Source organism: Nematolebias whitei, chromosome 4 (genome assembly GCF_014905685.2).
Source record: "Nematolebias whitei isolate Nwh7 chromosome 4, NemWhi1, whole genome shotgun sequence".
Lineage (NCBI taxonomy): Eukaryota > Metazoa > Chordata > Actinopteri > Cyprinodontiformes > Rivulidae > Nematolebias > Nematolebias whitei.
Window position 1 is genome coordinate 27,518,939 of NC_056501.1, and position 21,287 is coordinate 27,540,225.

The 21,287-nt window shown below is 38.8% G+C and overlaps 1 protein-coding gene across 1 annotated transcript in view; it reads right to left on the reverse strand.

The window, feature by feature from the left end:
* LOC119408530 (PDZ and LIM domain protein 7) overlaps positions 1-19,458 on the reverse strand; it is a gene marked incomplete in the record, with an annotated part of 41,450 nt that extends 21,992 nt beyond the window's left edge. Inside the window, 3 exon segments of the mRNA XM_037675367.1 lie at positions 1,234-1,385; positions 16,162-16,260; positions 19,322-19,458. Of these exon segments, the coding sequence (XP_037531295.1) occupies positions 1,234-1,385; positions 16,162-16,260; positions 19,322-19,351 (281 nt within the window).
* Between the last annotated feature and the right edge of the window lie 1,829 nt (positions 19,459-21,287).

Consider the following 21,287-nt stretch of genomic DNA (forward strand, 5'->3'; position numbering starts at 1 on the left):
GGATATTCGTTTTTTCAAACACCAGGCTACGTGTGTACAGGGCCTGAAGCTCTATCTACAGCAGGTAAGATATTAAATATTCATTGTGTTTCCACAGGACCCCACTTCAAAAGATCAGAACTCTCCGTTCACTAAATTTCTAAGTGAAATCGATGACATGAGAACGCATAGCTGCCCTGATCAAACCTGAATCTCAGACTATTTAACTCTGCAACAACTCTGCTTTCTGAAAGACTTCAAATATCCTGCAACTTAAACTAAGTGAACAAAGAAGATGTGTAAGAAATTAAAAAGTGAAGTCTCCTGGCAGGCAACAATGAGGTGAACGAGATAACGCAGCTTTACTCCTATTACTTATGAGGATCAAAAAATCAAAATGAGTCCCACGGCAGCAGAAAGCTCATCTTTATTACTTTGCAAGTCGATATCTCCTTTTTTTTTATTTATTTTTTTTTACTGTCTCTGGGTTTGAAATCTCTTTTTCTTTTAATAATCAAGCCCATTTTTTTTCTATTGTTCAGAGACACTTTGTCAAGAAACTCTGGCAGGACGTATTTGAGCAGGTATAAGTGCTGCTTGTAGGAGGGCGACTCAGTGCTAATTAAAAGATCTCCTGGCCCAGAAAGAAAGACAGACGGCTTTAATCAGAGGGAAATGTCTTTGCTTTCATTTTGGAGTTGAGGCTCAATGAAAAGTACCCAGGGTTCCTCTGAGACTGGCTCATGTGAAAGGAATAAAGGCCAGGGTTTCTAGCTAACACCGGTTGGTATGCATGCAGAGGAGAATAAGTGTCGTGAGTTCAAAGGATTCAGTGTGTGCACCGCAGCTTTGTAAATAAATTCACAAAATGAGAGAACACTCTTTGTTTTGGCTCATTTCACTGAATTCTGTTTAGCAGACATGTAAATAATCTGCTGTCAAAAAAGCACGAGAATAAAGACCAAAAAAAAAAAAAATCAACATTCTGACAGAAATTAACACTTTTTAAGTTGTGAAGTAAAACTGAATTTGAACTAAAACCACTCTTTGCCGTGGGCGAAATGAAAATGGACTCTGCGATGATAATGTGTTTTGCAACCATCTGTCATATAAGGGAGTATTTCAAGGACTTTATGATATCTCATCTTGTCCAAATGAAAATGAAGGAAAGTATTGCACTGCAGGGATTTATGCTCCTGCGTGCATGAGATAAAAGTACAATTTTGTTGCTTCACACACTGCCAGACAACCTACCTGCTGAGGCTGAGGGTCAGGGAGTCTGTCGCCGCTCTAATCTTGTTTTGTGCTTCCACATGGGTCATTTCTTCAGCGTTGGTGTCACTGATGGAGACCACCCAGTCTCCCACCCCAACTCCGGCCTGAGCTGCCTTTCCACCCGGAGTAAGCTGCGGAAAAAACACGGGAAGTCAGTCGGAGGTTATATGAAAAGGTTTAACGGGAAATTATAGGAGGATTAAATAAAACCTGTTTTTAAAGAGGCTGAGGTGCAACTTTAGTGTCGTCAAAAATCCCACCGCCGACCATGTTTTAATCATTTAAACATAAAATAAGTTAAAGTCCAAATTTTAATATGCTTTTACAACACTTAAGAGAAATAAGATTGTGCCCAAGCAAAATGTATTTCTTTATTTCAACATATATCTGAATACTCTTACAACCAAATTTAATAATTAATACCGCTTGTGTTACTTTAATCTAAAAACTACCACAAAAACTCTTGGATTAAATTATTGGATTGTTTTTTATAAATATTCCAGTCTTCAACAAGCAGATTATTTTAGTAAAACACATGACCTGGCTAAATGAGTCTTAATAAAGAAATTTTCAATACTGAGTTTAAATTATTTCTAAATTATCCATCTCAAAGCTTCTAAATGTTACATAGTTTGTTGAAATTTGGCTATTTATTATTTGTCAATAAGCTTGTTTTGGTAAGAAGAGCTCCAGTTTGAAAACTTGTTTTTTTGTATTTGTCTGTAGTCACAAATTCCAGCCCTATATTTTTAAAAAAAGGAAGCTCCACAATGATGCCAAATAGAGAAAATTCATCAATTTTAAAAGAAATTAAAAGGATTGAAATTAAAATAATTATTTTTTACATATACCACTTACAAAACTTACACTGAAACATAGATTATGAAGATTATATTCAGTTTTTAGTTACTAAGATTGCTCGATGGTGTCTTTAAGGACTAACTTTTCCACAAATCTCAATTACTACAAAAAATTATATTTCTGGTTTTGCAGCCTGAGTTCATTTTGACTGATTTGGATAGCAAGGGTCGCATATTTCCTATTGAACAGTTAATGAGGATTTATTAATATTTATAACTTAAACATGCTTAGAAATAAGTCAATATTAGAAGTCAATGTCAATTTTATTTATTTATCACATTTAAAACCAACTGAGGTTGACCAAAATGCTTTACAGTCAAACTACCAACCAATACAACAAAATTAATACATTTCTTAAAATATTTAAATATTTCTTAAGTGATGGATTTTTTTAAATGAGCCTAAGATAAATAATAAAACCTCAATTTTTACAGTGTATTTTACCCTTATAGGTACATGTTTTGGGCCAAATTATTGATGAAAGTATAAAATGGACAAAAAAACTTTACAGGTGTTTCAAGCATTTGTCTCAAAATGATTTATTTATAGTTATTTAACATTCGTGCTCAAATCCCAGCATGTTCCCAATCATTTGAGAGTTACTTAGAGGTATAATGTTGATAATCATACTGATTCACTTTTGAGAAGAAAAACGTTACAAATGTCAAAAAGTTCAAAAGTAGTTGAACCAACAGAGAAGAATATTTTGTCCAATTATCAGGTCTAAAAAAATATAAAAATCATGTTTAAAAAGTTTAAATCATCCATCACCATGCTATCTTCTTGCAGGAGCTCAAACATCGAAGCGCTCTAAAAGTCGTGCTTGCTTTGTTCCTGGTGTAACGTCTGTTCACACCTAATAATTAACCTGACGAGTCTGTCTGTGCCTTCGTTCAGCAGCACCGGGAACAGCCATTATAAGGTCATCATGATGTCATTAGTCGACAGCACATGATTTACTGCAGATGTGACTCCGGACTGGAAGAGAAATGTCTGATAGCTGCAAACAAGGCCCAGATGTTCCCATTAGTCACATAATTTACAGAACCCAGTCATCTACCCCGTTTCCTCTCTGACAGGTAAGTCACTGGCTGACAACAGAATGACATCATCAGATCATGTGATCATGTCAGACAGGCTGCGAGTAAATTAGTCAGAGCTGAAGACAGGGGTCAAAGTCTCGTTACATCTGGAAGAACATGCCATCCACTGATGACTGTGCGTGTGAACATATAACCCAGTCTGTCATGTTCTTTACTTCCTCCAATAAACAGATCAGAGACGCCAGATCGTGAATGGTAAGGACTTAGTCAGCTTACCTGTGCAGCTTAAGGAAACCCGAGACTTGTGTCAATTTAATACTCATAACTAGAGAACAAAGTGTTCAGCATCAGAAAGTGAACAGGAGCCAGAATTTATGGCAGAAAAAATATCAAATTACTCCGATGTCACAGACATTAACAAATGTTAGTTCATCAAAAGCTCAGGGGACTCAGCAGTGCAGTCACTCATTTGACACCAAGTCCCTGCTAAGATTTCACACTTGTTGCTTTGTTTCCAATATTAAAAACAGACGTTTGCACGAGTAGACGTAACGCACATGCATTGTAAACTGATGACAACTCAGGAAGAACAAAACTACCTGGAACAGAAGACAAATGTTTTAGACATTTGAAAACATGCCAAAGTGGAAAACCTGAAGAAATGCACGACTCAGAGTATTTTAATTAACATTTGTTTTACAGCCAAGTTGAAACATTTCAGAGGAAGCTATTGGATTCGCGTTGATCAGGGTTGATGTCACAAGAATTGTAGGGAATCCCCAATCCCTGATGTCAGGCAAAGAACACGGCAGATCTCATGCATGATGGCTACCTCCAACGCTTTTGCTCATGTAAACTTAAATTAATATGACGTCCCCGAGGCCAAAATCGACTTGGAATACATTGAAGGATACAGCAATACACAGCTCAAGCGTTGGCTACAAGTTACAATGGACTAGCAGTGTCCAGAAACTGGACTGAATTGATAAAAAGGGTGTTTCCGTGCAGAAGAGCTCCTTTGCTTCGGTGAAAAAGAGCACACATGACAGAAGATTTCATGCCGGAAGCATGTCACTGATTCACCATGTGATGATTTTGTCAGCCACTTATTTTTATTTTGTTTTGTTAGCCACTATTAGCCGTTAGCTGTTGGTTACTATAAGTTAATAAGTTATCTTATTATCACAATGGATTTTTTGGCTTGGAAACAGAAAAGAAATTTAAGTTGTATCCATTGTTTTGCTAATTTTTAGATAAACGGTAGTCCCTCGCTAACTCGCGCTTCACGGACTCACTCTTTTGCAGTTTTTCAAAGTAAGATTGGACATGACACACAACTGGCTGATTGGTGGATAAGCCACATGATTGGCATGGATTTTTTATTTAAAATAAATTATTTTTAATTATTTAGCACCTGCTGCACCAGTGTGCAGCCCGAAGCTTCCTCCTGCAGCCTATCATGATCTCCGCTCTGAAGCTGAGAAGTGGGCGTGGCCGACAGTGCCAGCAGGTGGCAGAGAGCGCGGAGATCATGACAGCTCATTCTGTGATTGTAGTTATTCCAATTTATCCGTGAGACAGACATTAAGTCATCCCATCTACTGTAAAAGTCAGACCTATGGGAATAATGTCACACCCCACTTCCCCATGTTTCAGCTGCAACGTGAAAACCCTGTAGGATTTTCTCATTGCCGTGCAAAGGATTATTGTCAATACAAGATATCAGTGTTAGTGTGATAGCACCATGTTTTTTTTTTGTCTGTTTTGTGCATTCAAACGCTGCAGCGACATGTTCACTAACAGAAGATGTACAGCACTATCTCTGCAACTGATTTAATGAGATAGAAACCAACGCAGGTGAACATAAAAAGGTTATTATTGCAGCTATCACTGCATTTCTTCTACGATACAGCACCGTTGGATTTTGAGGTTGGGTTTGGTGAAAAATCTCCATCTACCCGAATTATATTTCACATTTTGGGTTGGAAAAGGATGGGGTCTTTCAACGTGGAACTCAGAAATTCCAACTTCCAGACCAAATAAAAAATACTTTAAATGAGTGGCATGGTGAAGTAGATAAGTAAAGGCAAAATCAAACACCTGGACTAGCAATTGTTTGGGGGTGATGTCTGGTTCAACTCTCATTCCCTTTATACATAATTTCATGCACCCAAATGCTAAAGGTTAGGTGAACACTCAAGCATGGTCTCTTTTCATTGCACTGCTGACATCCAAATCTTTTAAAGGGTTTAAAAATGAAGAATATACAGCTCTCGGGCTGCAGACTTGTGAATTACATGAGCGTGTGTGGGGGGGGTTGTATTGATGGACACAGACACCTGGGTTTCTGGCTCAGGTTCAGGCTGCAGCTGCTCTCACTTGAGAAGGCAGCAGTTAAAGTTGCTGCGCTCAGACCTTTGGTGGGTAAGGGGCGGACAGAAATCCTAAACCTGCCTCGTCCTCTCCGCCTCGCATCAATACAGGGAAAACATGCGCTTGTTCTTGCAACACTCTTTAGTGTGGGTCACAATTACCAGGGATTTAACACTGCTGCTTAGGCGTGTTACAAAGACGACTTCCAAACGTGCAAGCGTTGCATGTTTAACATAACTTTGTGTGGATATTAGTCATGAAAACACAATTAATGGTGTGCCATTTGATACGTTTCTTGTATAGGGCTATCCTTGTCTTCGTGGATCTGAGTGGTTGGCCTAACAGTTCAAAACGTTTTGGCAGAGTGCAGCAGCAGAACCATTTTAGTATACTATCACATTTCAAAGATTTAGCCAACCTTTCTGAATGCATCACACTACAGGCACCTTTAAAGTAACAACACAGGTGAGCCAGGGCCTCATTCCGATTCTCTGCAGGCTGTGCTTGAAATTGGTAATAATGCACCAAAGTTTATCAACAGCTGTTCATATACTGGCAGTGTTACTTTGCACCATCTCAATTTTATTCTTTCCAGGGCTATTTGGGGGCTGAGAGACTGTCTGTCCTTACATCACTCACATGGCACAGCTGATGCAAAGCCATAAATATCACTCTGAGAAATGGAAAACCTAACCTGCAAGTATGAGATTCCCCCTGTGCCTCCATAAAGACTGCAGTGGAACACCCAACACTAACTAACCTTAAAACACTGCCCACAACACAAATCATATCTGCAGAGAAGAAAAGCCCCCGTGGCCTATCTATCAGAATACACTGAATTATTAAAACAAACCCTCCAACGAGGCCGCCTTTCTCACGGTTGGTGTGTTTGAGACAGAAAGCCAGAAATGAAGCAACAGATGGCGTTCACGTCTGAGAGAAACACAGAAAGGAACAGAAACATAAGATTCTGCTACACATCCAGCTGTGAACCGGAGAGGCTGTTAGAAATCCCTCTGCTTGTTTACTGGTGTGACATCACTTTAAGTTTCTCCGAAAGTTTGGCGTCAGCTGTGTGGCGTGTTTGTTAATAGAAACCAGGTGATGCTTAGGAGCTACGTTGCAGCACAATAACACACAATGGCATGAGATCGGTGCCAGATATTTTGTTAAGACTTCTCTCAACTCTATGAAATACACTCAACTGAAACACGATTGCCTCCAATGGTTCCTGTTTGTTCTCTAGAAGCAGAATGAAGAAGAAAACGTGATAGACAGGAACTCAAGTGGACACAATCAGATGTATCCAACATGTTGATAAAATGAATGTGATTAACCTAATGTCCAAACTAGGGATGTGCCAGTCCAGTCAAGTACTAAATCAGAGTCCCACTGACAGTTTTTTTTACTGGTCAATGTGGGGTTTACTGAGAACACCTCAACTTCTGATCTCTCATATTTAGAACATATTTAACTTGCCGACACAAAAACATAAGACCAAAGATACTTTTAAACCAATAAGAATACATCTTTTTATGTCACTGATAATATACACTCATCATACTTTAGTCTTGCATGAATAAAGCAACTAAAGCTCACCACTATAATCAAAGCAATAGTTCAGATGTTTAGAAGTAGGGTTTTGAAGAATGTTTATGAATTAATATCCTACCCACAGATAGCTCTTTGAATGTCCTTGCTTTGAAGAAATGGTGTTAAATTCTGACGAGATTGATAGGCTAATGACTAGTTTGAGTGAGGCCAAGACCAAAGTGGATTGCTGTCATCTTGAAATAACTGCAATCTTACCGATAATCTTCAATCTTATCAGCAACTCTACTGCCTCAGGCAGCTGAGGCGAGCTGGGAAGCTCAGTCCTCACCTCCTTCTACAGGTGTGCAGTGGAGAGCATCATGTGCTCCAGCATCAACGTGTGGCATGGAGGCTGCACAGCAGCAGAAAGAAAAGCTTTGCAGAGAGTGGTGAATGCTGCACAGAAGACTTTTGGAGTCAGCCTCCCCACCATCACAGACATCTACACCTCCAGATGTAGGAAGAGGGACACCTGCATCATGAAGGACCCCACTCACCCTGCACACACACTTTTTGCCCCACTCCCCTCAAGCAGAAGTTTGCAGAGCATTAAGTGCAGAACAACTAGACTGAGGAACAGCTTCTACCCTGAAGCTGTTAGACTCATAAATCCCTAACCATGATAATCACTGTAAGAAAAAATAAAAACTACTTTAATTACACTTTTTTCTCATTCTTTAATGACACTTTAATTGGTGATATGTGACTTGTCTGTGCTGCTGATTATCCATGCTGCAGATCTCATGCTGCTGATTATCCATGCTGCAGATCTCATGCTGCTGATTATCCATGCTGCAGATTTTCTCATGCTACTGTATTCATTCATGCCCATCAGCTCACCACAGCCTCATGTTCGGACTGCTGTTGTTACGCCGTATTGTTTTACATTATTAATGTTTAGTGTATATCTTAGATCTTTTATCGTACAGTTTGGTGTTTGTTTAGCATATATCTTAATATATATCTTAGGTCCTTATTTACTGTTTCTTTTTATACTTATATTTTGCTATTTTGGGGATAACTGAGACACTGTGTACATAATTTTGTTCCACCTCATGTACCACATGTGATGCAAATGACAATAAAGTTGATTTGACTTGACTTAAAGATTTTATAACCGTTCATTAAAATGCTTTTTATGAATCATAAATTGTTGTAAATGTTATGTTACATGATTTTTGCATAGAAAGCTAGTGTGGTTTACAAGCACAAATAATTGCAACATTTATGATGCTGAAGAACTTATAGTAGAAATATAATATAACTGACTAATGCAAAACTGATGGTGATGTAAAGGTTTTTTTTAATTGCCTTTGCATAAATCAGTATAACATTTTTGAGATGACATAAACTAGGGATGGTGACTATTAGAATGTGATAGATTATACAGTAATTTGCCAATGATCTGTCACTGCAGAGTGATTGTAGTATCTTCAGTAGAGGCTGAAGCAACATACGTGTGAAATGTCTTTCGTACTTGAGACAAGTTGGTAAAATTTCGTAATTTGCCTGTAGTAGTTTGGCTGTTACTTGGCAAGTTGGTAAAATAGCACAAACTAAATAAAACTTGTTCAAAAATGTTATTTGCACTAAATGTTCTGTTATTTTATTTAGGGCTTGATTTTTTTTTAAAGGGAAATAATTTGGTTGCGCTGTTCAGGAACTTGCAAAGTACTTAAAAAATTGTGTGTTTTTTTTGTTTTTTGTTTTTTTAAATTGCGATAAGAGAAGTGGCACGGTGGCTCAGTTGGCAGAGCTGTTGCCTCTCAGCGAAAAGGTCGCCGGATCGAATCCCAGCTGGGGTGGAGTTTGCATGTTCTCTCCGTGCATGCATGAGTTTTCTCTGGGTACTCCAGTTTCCTCCCACAGACCAAAATCATGCATGTTAGACTGATTGGTAACTCTAAATTGTCCCTAGGTGTGAGTGAGAGAGTGAATGATTGTTTGTCTCGTTTGTCTCCACGTGTCCCTGTGATGGACTGGAGACCTGTCCAGGGTGTCCCCCCACCTCTCATACAGTGATTGCTGGATATGGGCACCAGTAAACCCCGCGACCCAAAAAGGAAGAAGCAGGTAAGGATGGATGAATGGATGGATGGATGGAATTGTGATAATATTGTGGTTTGTGTGATTTCCAGTAAGAAAATAAATTGTAATCTGTAAACTTTTGATGTATTGCCCTCCACGAGAACCAATTTATTTTGGTCTTGGCACGGCTCAGACTAGGTGTTGGTATGTCTGTTCGGTGAGGTTTAAACTTGGTTTCTCCAAGCTAGAGTTGCATTCGGGCCTAAAAAATCCGGCCCGGTCCGGCTTGAACTCCTATCATATTTTCCAAACCCAACCTGTACCCTGTAGATTAACTGTAATTACAGGCCTAAACTCAAAAAATATATACTTTTTTAATTAAGCTTTTACTGCTTTTGTAAGCAAATCAGTTTGACATGATAATTTAAAAACATATTTCAAAGAAAGGAAGATATCAGATTTCTTGTTTCACCAAATGGATAATAACATATAAAACAAATAGCCTAAACAAATCAACTCTAAAGATAGGCACAAATGAACAAAAATATTTTAAAGAAAAATTATTTGGAAAAATAATAAACAAGGCTATTTTAATTGAACACTCTGCTCGCTTCAGCTTTTGTAGATGCTGCTACTTCCTTCACCGCAGATGACAGGTTTGGAGACGCGCGCGGCCGGTGATCAGCTGATCCATCTGAGCTTAACTGAACATTTTTTTACCTCTTTCAACCGGCCGGTTGGACCTTCTTCCTCCTCAACAAGTAGATAAAAACAATTTTATTTTGTGCATTCTTATTTAATTTTCTTTGTGCTGTATGATTCGTAAAACCGCATCATAGAAGCACGAGCCGACATGCGCAATTATTGCTAATGCGCCTGCGCTACTCTCTTCACAGTCTGATTAACTGCTGCACTCTTCTTTCTTTCCTCATCCTTTCATCATAGTAAACTTACTGCCTCCTCCTCTACAAGCAGATTAACACAATTTTATATTGTCCATTCTTATTTAGTTTTATTTGTGCTGTTTGATTTGTAAAACCGTATCAAAGCCCGAGACCGGCCCGGCCCGCACATTAAGCATATTATTATGGCCAGGCTTCGGACTCTGTTTAGAAATGACAGCTCTACTCCAAGCTGAGATCATTCAAGGAGCTAACTACAACAGGTAACACATTAATTGTTCCTAATCTTTCCACTAAGCCCAACTTTAAACAATCTGAACTATCCCTTTAAGTCAATTAGAAACAGTACCATAGTGTATGATATTTTAGAAAAAAATAGAGCAAAATAACATCATAAGGCTTTTCTAGGTTGGATGTGTTTTTGTTTAGTTTTTTTAGATGCTGCAGTACTTCTTCATTGTTACACATGTATAGTTAACTTATATAACATTTAACTTTCGGTTTACTATCCAAATGTTTCCAAAATTGACTTGCTCTTTGATATGGTGCTTCCACTTTGTTATGGTATTTTAGTGGCACGGTCTTGATATTTTAGTTGTGTTCAGCGTCATTAATTGCAAATATTGCATTCAAACCGAAACATCCATCATGGAATATATATTATTAGAAAAACTACCAAACACGGCAGCATCCAGCTTTACAATCTAAAGTTGCAGAGAGCAACAGAAGCTTCATTCAGCATTTATCGATGCAGTAGTAACGTCAAACTGCACCGTAAAAAAAGTTGAGGACTGCATGTTTTATGAGGAGTGCTGTAATAACGACTGCACGTGAGAATATTTTAACCTCTCTCTTGTGAGTCTTGACACGTTTATGGAACATGTGATGCAAAATAGCTGGAGTCTCTTTAAATCCCAAGTAACACAAAATTATCTACGCTGATCAAAATGCCTGCAGAGCTGTAAACAACTCATGTCGAACCAACCTGTCTCATTATCATGGCATAAAATCTAACCTCTTGTCAGAGCTGGAAAGCTGGAAGTATCCTACAAGGTGTCCTTGATGAGACGTCATGTAATATTGCTAGTAGAGCAAAAACACGGAGCTGTGGGGCAGCAGCCTTTGGGATCACAATTTGCTTTCATCCTAAATGCTGTGTGACCACCGCTTCGATTTTATGTTTAAAATACAGAAAAGCAGCCAGTTCCAATGTAGAACATATTAAATCAAAAGCTGTGAACCTTTTCCAGATCGTGACTGAAAACATATCCTCCTAAGCCCTCAAAATTTATTCTTCCATTCCCATTCGCTGTGAGTTAAAAGCGCTGGTCATCATTCTTCTGATCTCACTAGGAGACCATTCCTCTGAGAGTGGAGGAGTTCATCGTGTGGATAAGAAAAGTGTGCGTGGAGGAGACGGATGCAGAGGGGAGACAAAGGGCATTGACTGTTGGACGAGGTGGGGTGGATATGAGAAAAATCTCTGGAATGCTGAGAAAGCATGGCTCCCCGAGCTCGCAGATGGAGAAAAGGGAAACGAGAGCATTTGTAAATCAACTGATACGCAGAGTTCATCAGAAAACCTTGCAGTCCATCCAACAGAAGACAAATTATAAATTTGTGGCTTTACAAGCTACCGTCTTTCATGTCCATTTTCAAACAGTGCTAATCATCATCTAAAAACTCTGAACTTTCAGAAGCTACAGCTCGCTATCGCTTTGTCTCGCTGAGGCACTAAAAGCCTTATCTTCTGTCTCCCCATATGTTCTTCATGTTGTAATGACTTTTAACTTACAGTCTTCATTAAGATTCTTATCTCATACGCTCATCTAATGTAAGCCCTAGTAGTACAGACCAGATTGTTCTTCGTGTACCATTTAACTGAGGATTATTTACCCTTGTCTGGCTGTTTTTATCCTCTGTAACTGTGGAAATTCACTGTCCTTTCTTTTACAGCAATCAAGACGAAAACAAATAAAGAACTGACTGAAGTGACGCAGATTTAAACTTCGAAGTATAGTTTTCACTTTGATTTGTTTCCTTTTATCCAAGATGGTGAACGGTTTATAGTAGGGGTGCACCGATTGTGGTTTTCTGGTCGATCACCGATTTCTAAAAAGTCTGACCTGCCGATTCCGATTTTGTTTTATGAGCGACACTGTCAGGTGTTATGCACCTTCAATTTTCCAATATTATTTTATGGAAAAACATACCCTTGAACAATATCCTAGAAACAATACAAACTTGCTTAACTGGCCATGAGGTAGTGCTCTGAAATATAAATGAAGTTTAGGCAATTGTTGTTAAAATTTTGGATGGGACCGATCTGATCCGGTATCTGTATCAGCCTCCGATACCAGCATAATTTACGTATCGGATTCAGACCCAACCTGCAGCGATTTCCGATCCATGATGCATGTTGGCTTCAAACTATGGAATGGATTTCCTGAACGGCGGCGTGTCTCATGAGCCCAGAACCCCGCCTCACATTCAGGAAATCCATTTCATAGTTTGCAGCCAACTACAACGTGAGGACTGAGTTAGCATCACTGTGGCTAACGGCTAACCAACTTCTCATCTAAACATGTCCGCTGTGTGGAAGTATTTTACACAAGAAACACCACAAAGCAAGACAGCAACATGCAATGTCTGCAGAGCCATAGCGCCACATTAAACCGCGGTAAAGTTACTTTTACATTGGACATTCGAGCTCCGTGGCTTCAGCGGGGCGCTGCTCTTGCTCAACCCGAAACAGGCAACTCGACCCCGGGCAGCCGCGCCCAATCTGCCCCGCTAACTCTGCCCGTCTCTGAGGAGGGACAGACTGAGCGCGGCTGACCGAAATCAGACTCCTTGCTTCGGATTGAACAAGAAGAAGACATCACTGAAGCCACGGAGCTCAAATGTTTACAGAGAAGTTGTTGAACTTCATCATGATTCATGACCAACCACTGTCACTTGTAGAAAACGAAAGATTTCACAGCTTGATATTTGAAGCCAAGATATAGTTTACCCTCCAGGAGATGTTTATCAGTACAACTGTAGACAATCATAAAAAAAACATTTTCACATTTGAAAAATTCCAAGAAAATTATATATATATAAAAAAAAAACAGCGACATTATAAAGTGATGTAAAATACTAAAAACAGGAACATGTTTGTGTTGGTTTATGCCACGAACTTAGCAGGTGTTTGAAGCCATTTAACATTTTATTTTATTTTATTCATTCATTAATTTAAAAGAAACAAAATAAACAAAAAAAAATCAAAAAGAAAACAATGAATGAAAAGAGTGCAGAAAGAAGAAAAGAATTCTTATATCTGCCCCTTATTTAAAAAAAAAATAATAATAACTTTAAACAATCACTTAAATTAATCACTTTAATATTCACTTTAAAGCTAGGAATAAAAAAAAAACATGTTTTGTGTTAGCAGAATTTAATTATAACTTTAAAACTTATCCAAAATTAATAAAACTTACCTCAAGTTGCCTTTTTGGACATGCATGCATATATTTGTACAAATTGTACTTGAGAGGAGATTATTACAGCCTCATATAAAATCAATAATGATCATGATATCGGAACTGGATCGGCATCGGCCGATATCCAGATTTAGGGATCAGATCGGAAGCAAAAAAAATGTAGATCGGTGCATCCCTAGTTAAAATTTAAAAGTCTGTAAAATTGGTTTCTCATGCAAGTATTGGCCAATTTCCCAAAATTAAGGAAATCGGAGCCGATAAATCGGTCGGCCAATTTATCGGTGCAACCCTAGTTTATAGGTCTGCAACACTTGGAGATGATGGTAAAAAGCTAAAACTATTAAACATTTTACCATCAGTGAATGAATCTCCTACAGTCGTAGTTTGGGAGTATAACCTTGTCTAACAGACAAATCCATTGATATTCACCCTGAAGTGCAAACTTGCCTGTCCAGACTGAAAAATATCTAAACCAGCATCTCTGCCCACCCCCTAAATATTTCTGTTTCTGCCTGGGGTCATTTATCAAATAATGTTTGTGGAACTGTTTGGCATTTTGTAGATGAAGGAAGATCTTTGTTGTCACACATCCAAAGGAGGAACACTGTGCTTCTCAGTGAGACGCCGTCCAGGGAGCAGAGCAAATGTAAGACGTGTACAGACACGGACGGGGATAACTGCTGCCATCGCCACAGGATTTCATCAGCTAAACACACACCATGATGTGATGCTACTTGCAACAGACTGTAGACGCTGTGTGCCAAATTAATCAAAGCAACACGTAATACAGTATTTGACTGCTGGGATTTGTTTCTATTCTGACTACAGAAAAGTGAGCTTCAACATGTAGGGTCAAAAACTGACTTTCTGTCAGCTTGGTAAAAGGAAACATCGCAAACCCAACAAAGCTGATCTTCCATCTGAATATCAGTGAGTATCAGAGATACAGTTGGCTGCAGCGCAGGAATTATTTTATGTGTGTGCACTCGTGGGCTGCGAGTGTGAGCCTGTATGTTTGTAGGGGCAAAGCAGCATTGAGCTTATAAGGCCTGGAAAAAAAAAAAGGTTGGAGATCTGGTAAACAGAGACCACAGTTTATAAAAATGAAATCTGAGGTAAAAGAGGTGAGCTAACGCGAAGAGGGGGAAGTATTTTTGGACAAATGAGTGTCATGTTGAAGTCTCCCCGGGCAAGATACTGAACCCTTCATTGCCTTCAATGTGTGTCCCATCGGTAAGATGGTCACCATAACAAATTTTGCTGGGCGATTAATTGTCTCTGAAATTATTGCGATAAACAATAATATTGTTTGAAATTTGACAATAATTAGTAATTACAGAATAGAATAGAATAGAATAGAATAGAATAGAATAGAAACAGCCTTTATTGTCCCACAGATGAGAAATCCAAGTGTAACAGCAGCAACAGATAAAAAGATAAAAAAAGAATTCACACAAAAATTCCTAAATGTTAATAAACAATACAATATATAAATAAATAAGATAAACAATATCAATAATAATGTTCAATGTGTTGGAAATTACTGTCAAATTTAAGAAGAAATGTTTATTTGTTTTGCATGTAGTATCTTTTTCGACCACCAGATGGCAGTATAAGACCGTTTGAACCGAAGGACGGATAGTGAGGAAGCGAACAGCGTGTCTCCTTAAGAAAAATGGGAGGGAGGCCTCTTGACATGACATGGGCTCTCTCTTCGATTCTCAAAATGACGGACGCTCGGTGTGATTTGAGCTCTTTAGCATAGCATTTTTCACACAAAGCTTTTAATAAAAAATCAGTAAACAAGTTCTCAGCTTCTTTTTGCAGAGAAAAACTTTTTACAGGAAGGCACGGGTTTCAACCGTGAATTTTGGAAACAACAAGACGGAGGTTTTTTTCCCCGAGGTCGGCCTGTTAGCTTAGCTCGTAGCTTAGCTTCTCAGCTTAACTGCTTTTAACGATCCAAAAACGTGATTTTTGGATCGTTAAAAGGGATTTTAAAGAAAAAAGAGAAAGGGAGGGGTCAGTGAAGAGCACCGGAGTTGAGCCTTTTGTCGTCCAGTGTCTTCAGTAGAAAGAGAGAGATACGAAAGGATAAAGCCGATAAATGAAAATGAGGTTGATAATTTTCATTTATCGTGCGATTAATTGATTTATTGTTTATTGCGAAATGCCTACCCATCGGTGTATGAATGTGATAAAGCACTGATTGTTCTTTACAGATTCAGATTATTCTTTGTAGAGATCTAGTGGAGTGCTGTATGAACGGGTAAATGAGGCACAGATTGTGTTGTAAAGAGTTTTGAGTATCTTGATGAAATAGAAAGGTCCTATATAAGTACAGTCCATTTACCATTTGGTGTAAACGTGTAAGGACCGGCCGCTTGTGGTTTAGAATACTGTATACAACATGAGAAATTGGAGTAAGGTGAAAATATGTCACAGTTTGCAGACAACACTAAAGCAGGGGTCACTGCTTGTTGTTATCGCCAGAAAAATCCATGTTAATCAGCTAAACCTTCAAATAGAAGGTTTTATGCATATAATTAAGAGAATTACCAAGAAGTCACTGAACACAAACTCTGTGCAGTACTAAGCTGATTATAATAATGTGTTTCTTACCCTTGACACAGTGAGGGGCATGCTGAAGTCCTTTCCTCCCTGCAGCCTGAAGCCCCAAGGTGCTGGGCCACTGAGGGTGACAGTGTACATGTTCATAGCCTTGAGGAAGAAAAAGGAAATGTTCAAATTTAAAAGAAAACCAGGAAAAGGTTTGAAAAGCCATTCGTTGCTTCCTGCTTTGTCCAAGTATCTCCGCTGCTGATTGTGTGGCTTTGTTCCCAACACGAAAACACATTCCACCCCCACAAGACAGTAAAATGGCATTCATTGTGTTTCTAAGAGCACAAACTGTTGGGAAAGTTAAGAAAAAAAAACATGTTGTGTTGTCTATTTAAGTATTTCTTTGACTGGTTTAGGTTTAACCCTCATTTCCAGCAGGACAGTGAAAGCAGACCACTCCACCTTTGGTTAAATTGTCATGCAAATCTTTCCACAGAGCATTTATCAACGCATTTGAATGTCCCTCTGGCTTCAAGAAACTACACTGGCTTCTCAAAGCAGCTGGATGAAAATAGACAACTCGTAAATCCGTCAACATTTATACTTTTCCTAACGTTTGTATTATTTCACACAGTTGGTCCTCCTTTTCAAACATCCCACCAGCATGAAACAGTTCCTGCAGATTCTACTAATGATATTTAATGACAGGGCTCTTTATAAGGTCACCTGAAAGACCTCAGGCTGCTTTACGAGTCGAGCTATGTCTCTGGCTGTCACTGTGACCTGACCCCTGACCCCAAGCCCTCACCCCTCCTTCTCCTCCTCTTCCTCAACTGCACCAGGTGCCATTGTTCTTCACCTACCTTATCCTCGAGGGCCGGCTTGTAGCCCAAACCTGGGAGAAAGCTAGCAAGTCAGTGAGCTGGGGCAAGCGGTTTCTGCCTCGGCTGGCAAACTTTAACACCCCCTCCTCTTCTGATGCTGCTGCGTGTGACACAGGCAAGCCTTTAGCCTCTCCTCGATCCTCAGAGGCTATATAAGGAATGTAAAACTACACCAAACTATTTCAGCCCAACACCCACATGAGTCACAGGGGAGAGGAGAAGAGGAGGGGAGCAGCAGGAGGACGGCGAGGAGTAACATCAACTACATCGAATTCTGGCAAAGGCCCACAACGTTAAAGTCTGCGGACTTTTAGTTTTGTTGTTTGAACTGGAGACCCAGCAGGCGGCCCCGACTGACGCAAAGCCTCAGAGTTTAGATTCTTTCTAGACGCCAGACACGTCACAAACCAAACCAGCAATTATGTTTTGAACGTGTACGTCCTAAAATTACAGGACGAGCGTCTTGAAGGAATGCTTATCGCCCGCTGCTCTTCACGCCGGAGTTTCAAACTAAGGTCATCTCGTGTTGAGAAAGAGTTCTGGAACTTGCACAAAATTCTGCCTCATGCGAGACATCGAGCTTAGAGCACGTGTTGTGAATGACTGTCAGCTACTACCACATCAAAGTTTTTAGAACAACATCTGTTAAATCCACTGAGTTAGACCCTTTTAATGTCGATTAGCTGTGGCGGCCATCTTAAATTGGATTCCAAACGGTTATCATTCGTAGAGGGACATTTTTCATTCAAATGTGTCCAGTTACTTATGAGATATTTTGCTAACAGTCAGAAAAAAAAATACCTTCAGTTAATGCCTACGGTTTAAGCAAAGCTCTTGTGCAATGCGTAGCACTTGAACAATGTGAATAACTCTCCTCTGTTACACCAAATTCAAGGACAGAACCTATAAAGATGACTGAATTGTAGCCATTTCTTTGTCGGGTAAAATAAATAGTTCATGACAGCCATCTTGAATCAGGTTGGCTCCAAAGGTTAATCAGTCGTAGATGAACCTCCAGTGATTAATTGCTCTATAAAATGTGTCCAGATAAACCAACACACACAGACAGCCTGTTAGCAGTGGGACTGATCCCATTTAGTAAGCACTGAAACTGTGGTGTGGTCATAAATAACAACAACAACAAAATTGTTGGGATGCACAATATTATCGGTATAGTATCGGTATCGGAAGATATTAGCGATAATGATAAATATCGGACCATTCCATCAAAATAACTCACCGATATAAAAGGCTTCTGTTTTAAGTTAATTTTTTTATTTAAGGAACTGTCAAGTATATCTATTAATGAATGCACTACTACTTGTGCGCTTTTCACATGTCGCTTGTGAACAGGTTGAGTATAGATTTGTGAAAAATTACAAATTTGCACTTTTCAAGTGTTGTCATTGTGTTAGAGAGCGTAAATGTCATGAATAAATTTGACATAATCCAAGTTGAAGTGATACATCATTTTCAGACCAATCTGCATTTGGTAGCAGGCCAAACTAAAGACCATGCAGAATAATGTAGTATTTGAATTCCCCAGCAGGGAAACTTTGTAATCTCTGTAGGTCTAGAGAAAAAAATATTGGTATCGGCCAAATAAATTTAATATATTGGCAAATCGAATATCAGCCAAAAAGCCAATCTCATGCATCCCTACAGAGAACACCTTCAATATCACTGATTAAAGAAAATACTGTAACCTGATTATCAAACCAAGAAGAAATTCAAATGAAAACCACTTTATTTAACTGTAAGTGTAAGCTTGCACTTCTAGAAACAAATAAATAGGAGCTTTAATTACAATAATTGGTCTTTTTAAGTAGCAGCAACAGGTAACACTTGTCATAGCAGCACAATGCAAAATTATTATTACATGGTTTTTAACAGGTTATATATGAATTATTAACTTATAAATTAATGTCAACTTCTGAAGGGATGATGCCAAGCCATCCTCTTCTGTTGGACTTGATTAAATTACACACCCCTGTTAATTTACATTCATAATGTCTCATTGTGTTTACAGAAACTTGTGTTTTGTTGTTCTAGTTAAGGTCAATTATTCAAGAGGACACATGTGGAGTTAAGAGCTCATATTTAAAGTAGAGACTTTTAAATGCTTTTAAGACAAGTGATAATTAACCATCAAGCTGTGTGGACCCGTGGTCTCACACTCTTCACCACAGTCGAGGAGAAAACTATAAAACTTCTAGCTAGCAAAGCTACAGCCCGTTGGAGCTCACGAGCGCCTGGAAAACTATCAAAAGAACAGTAAAATGGAGCAAATACACCGCGTAGTTCAGCAAAGCTGCGCAAGAACAGAGCGCTGTTACCTCTTGTCCCTCCTTGTTCCCGCCAGACATCACGACGGAAATAAGTGTTTGTTGGAAACCCTTTCAAACTTCCTAAAAGTTGAAATGAAGACGAGGAAGGAACCCAGGATCCTACTGCGGAGAAACTCTCCACTTCACTCCGCTCCGCTTCGGCGAGATTCGTCGATACTCGGTAGCGACGTGCGTCACGTGACCCGGAAGCGAGGCGCACGTCGCGCTGATCTCAGGTCAGCCGAGAGACGACACGATCCAAGACACCAGCGAAGACCAAATGCCGCTCAACTCACGTGTTATACACCCAAGCTAGTTTCTGAAAATGCCTTTTTTCTTGTTAAACTTAGATCGGGTTAAACCGGTTTAATAAATGAACACCAGCGTGGGCGTGTAAAACTTAAAGAAAACTTTCAAAAAACCGATATAAATGGACAGTTTTGTAAAAGCATTCACAACAAAACTAGTAAATCCTGAAAAAAAGTATATTAAAATTGATCAAACACAACTCTGAAGCTGTTTCTACTGAAAACTCATGAAGGCATCATTCAGTCAATTTAGTTATAAACTCAGTTCTATTAATACTTTAGTAAATTTTGAATTTACCTCACATAGCCTGCTTCACATATACTTGTAGTTTAATATTATGTATGTTACAATTATCAAAATATGAGTATTGCAGCTTTTAAAATGACAATTTGGGTATCTTGGTCAACTTGCATCTCTCTTTTAAGCTCCATGTGGAAAACTTGGTAAAGAAACTGAAAGTTAAACTGGGTTTCTTTTTCAGAAACAGATCCTGTCTAACCCTGAACGCTAGGAAACACCTTGTATCTGTGACTTTCCTTCCCTCCATTGATTACGGTGACATTATTTACATGAACGCTCCTACAAGAACCCTGCAGATGTTGGATGCTGTCTATCATGGTGCGCTAAGATTCATAACTGGCTGTGATTATCGTACCCACCACTGCACCCTGTATTCACTGGTTAACTGGACATCATTAACTTCACGCAGACTCTCTCACTGGTATATTTTCATCTTTAAATCACTTCTTGGTCTGCTGCCTTCATACATCTCCTCCTACTTGTCTCTGTGTGAGTGCAGCTACAGCATGCACTCTCAGGACATTATTACCTGCAGTGTTCCCTCAGTGAGGACTGAACTAGGCAAAAGGGCCTTCTCCTACTCCACTTCTGTTTCCTGGAATATCTTACAAAAAGATTTGAAGCTCTCGACCTTGACCTCTTTAAGTGGCTTTAAAGGAATCTGTTGGACTCCTGGCAGGGACCAATGCAGACATGTTCCTGTTTTTAGTTTTCTACATTTGCCTTAGAATCTAGCTGTTTTTTGTTACTTTTCTTTTTTTTAGCCATCCTATTTGTTAAAAAAAAATCTGTATGCCTTTTTATAACTGTCTATTGTTGTTGCTGTTGTCCATTGTTGTCATCATTCATTGTTGAAATCAGGTCTCTCTTGTAAATGAGTCCTCAAGGCTCAATGGGATTTACCTGTCTAAATAAAGGTTGAATGAATGAAAAATGTATACAGGTTATTTGCAAGAGTGAATACCTGTTTGTGTTGTTGTAATGTTACATTTTCTGGGGTTAAATTTTTCATAAACATTTACCAAAACTAACGATATAATAGGGTTGTACACTATAGCATTGTTGAATATTAAGCATGTTTACAACATGTTTAAACTCTCATGTCATATTAAAGCAGTGTGTGCATGCATGGGAATGAAATATCTATAAATTTGAACAGAAGTATTTTTCCTTTCATCTTGCTTGTTAAAAAATTAACTCATAGAGAAAAAATGTAAAACTTTTGTGAATCAAATATTTAATAAGTACTAAACCTTTAGATATTTGCTATTCACTTAAAAATTGTGAGACTGTAAAGTCTGAGGCTCAAACAAATTCTCAATTCTTAATTCAGTATTTTTACCTCGTAGCGAATGTAATCTTTTCG